This window comes from Lottia gigantea, assembly GCF_000327385.1.
Source record: "Lottia gigantea unplaced genomic scaffold LOTGIsca_117, whole genome shotgun sequence".
In the NCBI taxonomy this organism is placed as follows: Eukaryota; Metazoa; Mollusca; class Gastropoda; family Lottiidae; genus Lottia; species Lottia gigantea.
Window position 1 is genome coordinate 585,246 of NW_008707167.1, and position 10,337 is coordinate 595,582.

Sequence of the window (10,337 nt, forward strand, 5' to 3'; positions counted from 1 at the left end):
CTAGTATAATAACTATCAGAGACTAGGTAAGAGTCAGCTAGTTTCAGACTAGTATAATATCTATCAGAGACTAGGTAAGAGTCAGTCAGTTAGTTTCAGACTAGTATAATATCTATCAGAGACTAGGTAAGAGTCAGTTAGTTTCAGACTAGTATACTATCCATCAGAGACTAAGTAAGAGACAGTTAGTTTCAGACTAGTATAATATCTATCAGAGACTAGGTAAGAGACAGCTAGTTTCAGACTAGTATAATATCTATCAAAGACTAGGTAAGAGTCAGTTAGTTTCAGACTAGTATAATAACTATCAGAGACTAGGTGAGAGTCAGTTAGTTTCAAACTAGTATCATAACTATCAGAGACTAGGTAAGAGTCAGCTAATTTCAGACTAGTATAATATCTATCAGAGACTAGGTAAGAGACAGCTAGTTTCAGACTAGTATAATATCTATCAGAGACTAGGTAAGAGTCAGCTAGTTTCAGACTAGTATAATATCTATCAGAGACTAGGTAAGAGACAGCTAGTTTCAGACTAGTATAATATCTATCAGAGACTAGGTAAGAGTCAGCTAGTTTCAGACTAGTATAATAACTATCAGAGACTAGGTAAGAGACAGCTAGTTTCAGACTAGTATAATATCTATCAGAGACTAGGTAAGAGTCAGTTAGTTTCAGACTAGTATAATATCTATCAGAGACTAGGTAAGAGACAGCTAGTTTCAGACTAGTGTAATATCTATCAGAGACTAGGTAAGAGACAGCTAGTTTCAGACTAGTATAATATCTATCAGAGACTAGGTAAGAGTCAGCTAGTTTCAGACTAGTATAATATCTATCAGAGACTAGGTAAGAGTCAGATAGTTTTAGACTAGTATGATATCTGGAATTCACCTTTATTGGTTGGTAAAGTTCAGAGCTAACTTACGGGGAAAAAGAAATTCTTTTTTGGTGAAAAATCTCAAAACTTACCATTTTGTAGGTCGTCTGTATCTGAGTACGGTCTGTTTAAAGTTGTCTGTTCATCCAGACCGTCGTCAAGGTGACATGTGCTGCTGGCAAACATCTTCAGTATCGTCACTTCCGCTTTGCGCTATTTCACCTACTAATCAGCCTTCATTCAATCTCTTTCTCGTCTGATTGATGATTAGATTAGATTTTCTTCTTTTTTATTTATTGTCACTTTCACGCTAATGAAGCATATACATAAAATAAATAGTGTTGAACTAGTGCTGGGTACAGTGGTCGTTTTCTGTGGCCAGAGTAGGTAAATGATTAAAATCTCAATAATACACCAGAGTTCATTTGTGTAATATGGGCTAATACATGACGTCACATCCGTTTCATGAAAGTATTACTGACGTAATCATAAAAATGAAACAGAATAAGTGGTCACTTCCGAATATAATAAATCATTCCAGATGAAATAGCCACCTTGCTATATAAATTGTCGAAACGTTGTACACAAACATCCAGAAATATAACATAAGATAATTAGTTAGTTTTTGTATTGCGCTCTTCGCTTTAAAAGACGAAAAACTGCTTAATAATCTGAAAATTGCAAGTGCCTCCTCAACAATGAATAGAACATCTCCACGTAAACTGTTGAAACGTTGTGCGTTGTTTGTTCCGTTAATAACTCTCAGAAATTGATTAATAAAACTACATCGAAGGAGTCTACTAAGATTCTGTGACGTCACTTCCGTAGATTCCTAATCCCAAGTTTCAGTATAGCACAATACTTCATCATAACTATCGTTGAATTGTCTCGATGTTGATATGATATATATATATACCGGTAGATTGCTAACAGAACGTGTTTTCCAGTGAACACTGAGACTGTAGGATAAATATACTCTATTCTCTTCTCACGTTAGATAGTCATCATTCATTCATTCCAATATGACTGAATTATTTATTCCATGACAGAGAAAACTCGACTTGGAATCCAATCAAATATTTACTCAATAACATCGATTAGTTGGAACAAGAAAGGATTCGAACCCACGCCACTTATTCATCCTTCATTCATTCTGAATTACATATTCTATGACAGTTAGAATCAAATCATAATCTGAGAAGAATCTAGCCGTCACATCAAAAAGGATTCGAACCCATGCAACCCATTTAACATTAACCCATTCCAATAGAATTGAAATATTCAATCTATTTATCAATAAAAAACTTGCTTAGATTCAAATCAAATATTACGATAATAACATCGAGAGACTCGACACTAAAAAAGGATTCAAACCCGTTCCACCTATCATTCAATCATTCCCATATAAACGAATTATTATTCCAAGTTAAGACTGGGTTAGACTCAAATCTAATATTAAGCAAAATTCATTGATTAGTCGTCAATAGTCGTAACACTGTGTAGGGATTCGAACCCATGCCAGCCATTTCTCATTCATTAAATCTGATATTTCATAGTTAGACTGGGTCATACTTCAATCATATATTTACTTAATAACAAAGATCATTGATAAAGAGTAGAACTCGTTTTAATTCATTATAAAAGGCGAAAACTGCATTCAAACTTGTTTTAAAAGAACCAAAATGTACAGGGTAGAAAATCTTGTCCAAAATATGGAAAAATCGAGAGTATAAGTTGTATAGTAGATTCTTCCAAAGAGAAGTGCCATCGGGTGTTTCGAAAAGAGTAAACTTGGTCTGCTTCGCCCTCGACACTTATACAATGGTCAAAATCATGAGATACAAACAAATCAATTCATGCCTGACCAAACAAATGAGCCAAAGTATTTATCAAGAAGTTCTCCATAACGACTATAAAAGCTTCTTCATGACATTTGAGGTTTGTGTGTCAATAACTGTCAAGGGAACATCTAACTCAGAATGCTCGGTAAAACCAGACGTAGATTTAATTGGTCATGACGCACGAGTTTAGGGTTAACGATTTTTCAATGTCAATATGTTAGTCTACAAGTCAATGCGTTACTCTGTGAGTCAGTATCTTAGTTTGTGAGTCATTGAGTTAGTCTGTATGTCAATATGTTAGTCTGTAAGTCAATATGTTAGTCTGTAAGTCAATATGTTAGTCTGTGAGTCAACCTGTTAGTCCGTGAGTCAATCAGTTAGTCTGTGAGTTATGGTGTTAGTCCGTGAGTCAATGAGTTAGTCTATGAGTCAATATGTTGGTCTGTGAGTCAATGTGTTAGTCTGTGCGACAATATATTAGTCTGTGAGTCATTGGGATAGTCTGTAAGTCGATATTGTAGTCTGTGAGTCAATGAGTTAGCCTCTGAGTCAATGACTTAGTCTACGAGTCAATATGTTAGTCTGTGAGTCAATGTGAAGTCTGTGAGTTAATATGTTAATCTGTGAGTCAATGAGTTAGTCTATGAATCATTGAATTAATCTGTGAGTTAATAGGTTAGTCCGTAAGTCATGGTGTTAGTCCGCGAGTCAATCTGTTAGTCTGTGAGTCATGGCGTTAGTCCGTGAGTCAATGAGTTAGTCTGTGAGTCAATGTGTTAGTCTGTGAGTAAATGAGTTAGTCTGTGAGTCAATATGTTAGTCTGCGAGTCAATATGTTAGTCTGTGAGTCATTGAATTAGTCTGTGAGTCATTGAATTAGTCTGTGAGTTAATATGTTAGTCCGTGAGTCATTGAATTAGTCTGTGAGTCAATATGTTAGTCTGTTAGTCAATGTGAAGTCTGTGTGCTAATGTGTTATTCTGTGAGTCAATGAGTTAATCTGTGAGTCATGGTGTTAGTCCGTGAGTCAATGAGTTAGTCTGTGAGTCAATGTGTTAGTCTGTGAGTAAATGAGTTAGTCTGTGAGTCAATATGTTAGTCGCGAGTCAATATGTTAGTCTGTGAGTCATTGAATTAGTCTGTGAGTCATTGAATTAGTCTGTGAGTTAATATGTTAGTCCGTGAGTCAAGTGTTAGTCTGTGAGTCATTGAATTAGTCTGTGAGTCAATATGTTAGTCTGTTAGTCAATGTGAAGTCTGTGAGCTAATGTGTTATTCTTTGAGTCAATTTGTTAGCTTACGAGTCAATGAGTTAGTCTGTGAGCCTATGAGGTAGTCTGTGAGTCAATGTGTTAGTCGTTGAGCCAATGTGTATGTCTGTGAGTCAATGTGTAGGTTGTAAGTCAATGGGTTAGTCTGTGAGTCAATGTGTTAGTCTGTGAGCCAATGTGCTAGTCTATATATCAATATGTTTGTGAGCCAATGTCAAAGTCTGTTAGTCAATGTGTATGTCTGTGAGTCGGTATGTTAGTCTGTGAGTCGGTATGTTAGTATGTGAGTCAATGTGCTAGTCTGTGAGTCAATATGTTAGTCTGTGAGTCAGTGAGTTAGTCTGTAAGTCAATGTGTCTGTCTATCAATGATTTCGTATATGAGTCAATATGTTAGTCTGTGAGTCAATGAATTCGTCTGTGAGTTAATGAATTCGTCTGTGAGTCATTGATTAAGTCTGTGAGTCAATGTATTAGTCTTTGAGTCAATGTGTTAGTCTGCGAGTCAATGAGTTAGTCTGTGCGTCAATATGTTAGTCTGTAAGACAATGAGTTAGTCTGCGAGTCAATGAGTTAGTCTGGCTCAATGAAGTCGCCTGTGAATCAATGAATTCGTCTGTGAGTCAATGAGTTGTTCTGTGAGCCAATGGGTTGGTCTGTGAGACAATGAGTTAGTCTGCGAGTCAATATGTTAGTCTGTGAGTCAATATGTTAGTCTGTGAGTCAATGTGTTAGTCTTTGAGCCAATGTGTATGTCTGTGAGTCAATGTGTAGGTTGTAAGTCAATGTGTTAGTCTGTGAGACAATGTGTTAGTCTGTGAGTCAATGAGTTAGCCTTCGAGTCAATAAGTTAGTCTGTGAGTCGATATGTTAGTCTGTTAGCCAATGTGTAAGTCTCTGAGTCGATGTGTTAGTCTGTGAGCCAATGAGTTAGTCTGTGAGTCGATATGTTAGTCTGTTAGCCAATGTTTAAGTCTCTGGGTCGATGTATATGTCTGTGAGTCAATGTGTTAGTCTGTGAGTCAATGTGTTAGTCTGTGAGTCAAAATGTTAGTCTGTGAGTCAATGAGTTAATTCGTGAGTCATTGTGTTAGTCTGTGAGTTAAATTGTCTGTCTGTGAGTTAATATTTTAGTCTGTGAGTCAATATGTCAGTCTGTGAGTTAATATGTTAGTCCGCGAGTTAATATGTTAGTCCGTGGGTCAATATGTTAGTCTGTGTGTTAATATGTTAGTCTGTGAGTCAATATGTCAGTCTGTGGGTTAATATGTTAGTCTGTGAGTTAATATGTTAGTCTGCGAGTCAATATGTTAGTCTGTGAGTTAATATGTTATCTGCGAGTCAATATGTTAGTCTGTGACGTCAATATGTTAGTCTGCCAGTCAATATGTTAGTCTGTGAGTAAATGGGCTAGTCTTTGAGTCAAAAAGCTAGTGTTTGGATCAAAGACTGCATGGCCGGTCTCTCCTAGGGTGTTGATATTTTAACCTTAAAAACTTCTTGTGATATGTGGTGTTCTTATGCTCTCGCAGACGACAATTGACTTCGGGGAGCTTTTTGCACAATAAACCAACAACATCTCTAAACAGGCATTTTCCATTGGTCTAGAGGGGTGATTTAACTAACACATGGTTTGTTTCACCAACTTTGATATCCTTTTGTAATATGGATTTTGATCATTTAAAGGTTACAAACTTCTTGGCACAATAAATAACAATAGAAAAAACAATAGAGAAAAGATTTTGTATTTTATTAGACAGACCACAGGAATGTTAGTCATTATTTACAAATACACATAAATTATGATAGATAAGCTACCTGAAATGAAATGGAGTTTTACATCCTGTTCTTCTATAGACACCTGAGATCAACTCAGATATAGGCCTACAGCTTTATTATTAACAATACACAAACATTTCAATTCAACTTTTCATATGTTACTCATGTTAGATTCTCATTGTGAAAAGAGCTACAGAAAACTACAATTATGAACAAATATTTATACACCTCCAAAGGTTTTCAATGAAATTTGAGTTAAAATATTTTGTCAAGTGATTTTTCATACACAACTAATTCAACTCAAATTTTTGTAACGCATTTCTTTTAAATCAACAAAATTATTACTGAAAAATTAGAGCAGGATTGGAAAATATGATGTTGTATCATTCTAATTGACCAATTTAACTACTTTATTTTCTCTAAGTATCATTTCTTATACCTCTAATTAATCTATATAGTTTCATTTCCCTCATCTCTATAAATACTACAAATATTACCAGTCAGCAGGTTTCAATTAAAGTGGTATCGCATCGCAATTTGCGTTTCAAAATGATTGGCCAAAATTTATTAAATCTATCACAACGATCTGGAAATCAAATCTAATTATATATATGAAGGTTTTCTACTGGAGCATTATAAATTGCTTCTGAATTTTTTAAGAAATGTGACTCAAAATTAAACTTGATTAGCCAAAAGTAAAATTTGGTGTGATCATTTGCTGATCAGATTTTTCAGTCTTAATTGAGCCCTGACTGTAAATTGAGTAATTTTATATATTGACTGTCTCGAGTATGAATTACTATAAAAATGTACAATATTCTGTAATACGTTTAAACAACAAGATTCTCCTGAAATAAAGTTTTACAATTCACCTATCTTCTCCTAACAAACTTTATATTAGAAGTTTATCAAGACAAATATATTCTAAATATCTTTCTTGTATACTTTTACACTTTCTTTACTGAATTTATTTATTTACTATTTCACTTTCTAAGGAATTTCTAAAACAAATAACATGAAAAGGATTTGATATTTCTAATTAATAAGAACAACAGCTGGTTGTGTCCAACTAAAGGTATCCATACACCAGATCTGACACGACATGGTTTCACACATCAAACAAATAGAAACAAGATAAATTGCATAAACCATAGCTACTGACTACAGTCCTTTGACACGATAATAGAAATAGATAAATCATCTATTTTCAGACATGTCGTTCCATGTTTCCCGTGGTTTTAGTACAAAATGGTGAAGTTATCTTTTGAGCAGATACTACAGCAATATTTTATTGTCATACTGTTTCAGTAAATGAGTGTATATTGAATTGTTGTGTCGTATTGGTATCATGTCGTGCTGTACCGTGTCATAACAGAATTGATGGATAAATGCCTCTAGACTGATATACACTTCAATATTTGGATAAAAAACTCAGTTCAATTCAGTGATAGACATTAGAATAAACTTATCATTGGATGATTTGCCTGCAGTCATGTCCGGAAAATCGAGACCAATCAACAGCCCTGGATTATTTGTAATGTTACATCAATGTTCGACTATAGACAAAAAAAATTATGACAGTGAAATGAAATTAATAATACTGCAGGCACACGAACAGTGACAGTCGCTGATATTTGTCTTGAGTAAAATCTCACGTATGCCCACGTTTGCAGGACAAGATTATTGCGTTGCCAACAGGATTTTGAACATCAAATCTATCTGATTAGTCACTGATTGCTTACTTTGTTGAACATCATCTAGTGATTATCAATATAATGGAAAACGACCGACTGAAGATTTTTGTTTCCGTGTGCCCGCAGCTGGTCGGTAAAACTCTCCCTACTGGAGCTGGAGTGTTTTATCAAGTTACTATACAATCCACACTACCTTTCACCCATCATTCTCCCAATAAACTCCTTAAACCACCATTTTATAATGAAACAAAATATTTTAAACCTAATTTTTACACTGTGTTATAATTCATCATGATTTTCTGAAATGAAAAAAAAAGCATTTTAATTCAAGAGTAAAAAAAAAATGGAATTTAAAGTGCAAAGTTTCTGATTGGTCAAATGAAAGGAAAGGAAGATTTATAAGAGAAAGACGTTTTGAAATCCAATTTTTTAAAGTAGGACTAATTAAGGGTCTGACTAATTTAGAATCAGGATACAAAATATTTTTATTAATCTGAAAAACGATAAAACATTAATAGCTCATCGCGCGCTTCCCACAGCAAACACGTTCCCTTACTGTTGTTGGACTTCTTAAATCAGAAATCAAAGAGTGACTAGAACAAATAGATAAATTTGTATACCAACCTATATTTTCAGCCTCCACTCCAGGCGGATTATATTCTATCTGTGATCTGGTATTCGTGCCATATATTCTATCCCATAATACTTTGATTTCATAATCATAATTTTTCCATTCAGGAACAATCCTCATGGCTGCTTTTAATTTGGGTTCTTTGGTTAATGGATTATTACACTGAAATTACAAATATAGAAAGTAGAACAAAGCAAGATACAATCGTTTTTCATGGACAATAACTTAGGTCCTTGACCTGTTTCTCAGATCATTCGTTTGTGTCAATTTTATCAATAACTCCAAGACAACAGCCAGCATCCGGAACAAGTTCATCTTAACTGCTTTTAAACAGTTTTTAAAACATTTGACAAGAGCTCATCTCATACTGCCAACATGTTTCAGATACACAATCCTCATCAGGACATCTAATTAGAAGTTACCTTTCCAAAATCAGACAATTGAGCAAAGTAAAGAATCGTACCAAACCAATACTTACTAAATAGAATCGTACCAAAACAATACTTACTAAATAGAATCGTACCAAAACAATACTTACTAAATAGAATCGTACCAAACCAATACTTACTAAATAGAATCATACCAAAACAATACTTACTAAATAGAATCGTACCAAACCAATACTTACTAAATAGAATCGTACCAAAACAATACTTACTAAATAGAATCGTACCAAACCAATACTTACTAAATAGAATCGTACCAAAACAATACTTACTAAATAGAATCGTACCAAAACAATACTTACTAAATAGAATCGTACCAAACCAATACTTACTAAATAGAATCGTACCAAAACAATACTTACTAAATAGAATCGTACCAAACTAATACTTACTAAATAGAATCGTACCAAACCAATACTTACTAAATAGAATCGTACCAAACCAATACTTACTAAATAGAATCGTACCAAAACAATACTTACTAAATAGAATCGTACCAAACCAATACTTACTAAATAGAATCGTACCAAAACAATACTTACTAAATAGAATCGTACCAAACCAATACTTACTACATAGAATCGTACCAAAACAATACTTACTAAATAGAATCGTTCCAAACCAATACTTACTAAATAGAATCGTACCAAACCAATACTTACTAAATAGAATCGTACCAAACCAATACTTATTAAATAGAATCGTACCAAACCAATACTTACTAAATAGAATCGTACCAAACCAATACTTACTAAATAGAATCGTACCAAACCAATACTTACTAAATCTATAGTTTTGGCATCTTTTTTAGTATTAGGATCACACCATGTTTCACAATACAGCCAATCTTGAGGAAGAGATTTTATAGCAACTTGATGGATCATATTATTAGGTAAATCTTGATCCAAGTTGGATAAACTGTTTGGATCCTGGCTCAATCCTTGGTACTGTCCTCGTAGTCGATCCCCGGCAGCGATACGGCGAAATCGTTTTAAATCTACCACATATAACGCACTAATATGATATTTTCTACCAGCTAGATGACTGGCCCAATATCCAGACTTCCAAAACCTGAAATAATATTTAAATTTAACATTTTTAGCTATGTGGACTCCCTGAAAGAGATGATAATGTTGACTCCATGAAAGGGATGCTAAGTAGAAACCTTAATACTAAATAAACAATAATAGTTATTATAATTCTCATTTAACTTACCTGAAACCATCCATTTCTCTCTTACTATCACAGAATGGTGTATAACCATAGGGGGCACCACCTAGATCTAGGTCATGGAGTTCCTGCATATCAGTTCTTACGATCTAAAGATATTTATTTACAAACATTACATTATCTGTTTCTACTCTGTGATCCATTGAAACTCGCCAAAAAATCGTCAAACCAAAAACTACAGAGTTATCAATTATAGATTCTAATGACAAGAAATGGACCATTTTGGACTAATAAAGACAGACAATGTGTTACAGTGTGCAACAGGACTTTTGTCAGGTGACCGTATTCTACTCTTTTTTGATTTAAAATTGTGGAAGGATCCTTAACATACACAGTCTGCCGTGTCCCCTATTTATTGTCCTATCTGAAGAACTAGACTCCTTTTCAGGGACAGTCTCCCTACACTTTATCACTGACAGACTTCCTTCGTTATTAAAATATCCCTTATCTAAAATTGTCTACCCAACTACAAAAACAAAAGATCTATCTTTGTAAAAGAAAAATTGAAAAATTATAGGATTAGTTGAAATTTCTACAAAAACTTTTACAAACCTGATCTGCATCAACAA

At 34.1% G+C, this 10,337-nt stretch overlaps 2 protein-coding genes across 2 annotated transcripts in view; both read right to left on the minus strand.

The window, feature by feature from the left end:
- The window catches only part of LOTGIDRAFT_171618 (hypothetical protein), a gene marked incomplete at both ends in the record, with an annotated part of 2,604 nt that extends 1,541 nt beyond the window's left edge, over positions 1–1,063 (minus strand). The window contains one exon of the mRNA XM_009047824.1: positions 970–1,063. Within this exon, the coding sequence (XP_009046072.1) occupies positions 970–1,063 (94 nt within the window). The remainder of the gene's footprint in view (positions 1–969) is intronic.
- A 6,909-nt stretch (positions 1,064–7,972) lies between these two features.
- The window catches only part of LOTGIDRAFT_137613 (hypothetical protein), a gene marked incomplete at both ends in the record, with an annotated part of 21,596 nt that continues 19,231 nt past the window's right edge, over positions 7,973–10,337 (minus strand). Inside the window, 4 exons of the mRNA XM_009047825.1 lie at positions 7,973–8,254; positions 9,321–9,609; positions 9,754–9,857; positions 10,245–10,320. Of these exons, the coding sequence (XP_009046073.1) occupies positions 7,973–8,254; positions 9,321–9,609; positions 9,754–9,857; positions 10,245–10,320 (751 nt within the window). The remainder of the gene's footprint in view (positions 8,255–9,320; positions 9,610–9,753; positions 9,858–10,244; positions 10,321–10,337) is intronic.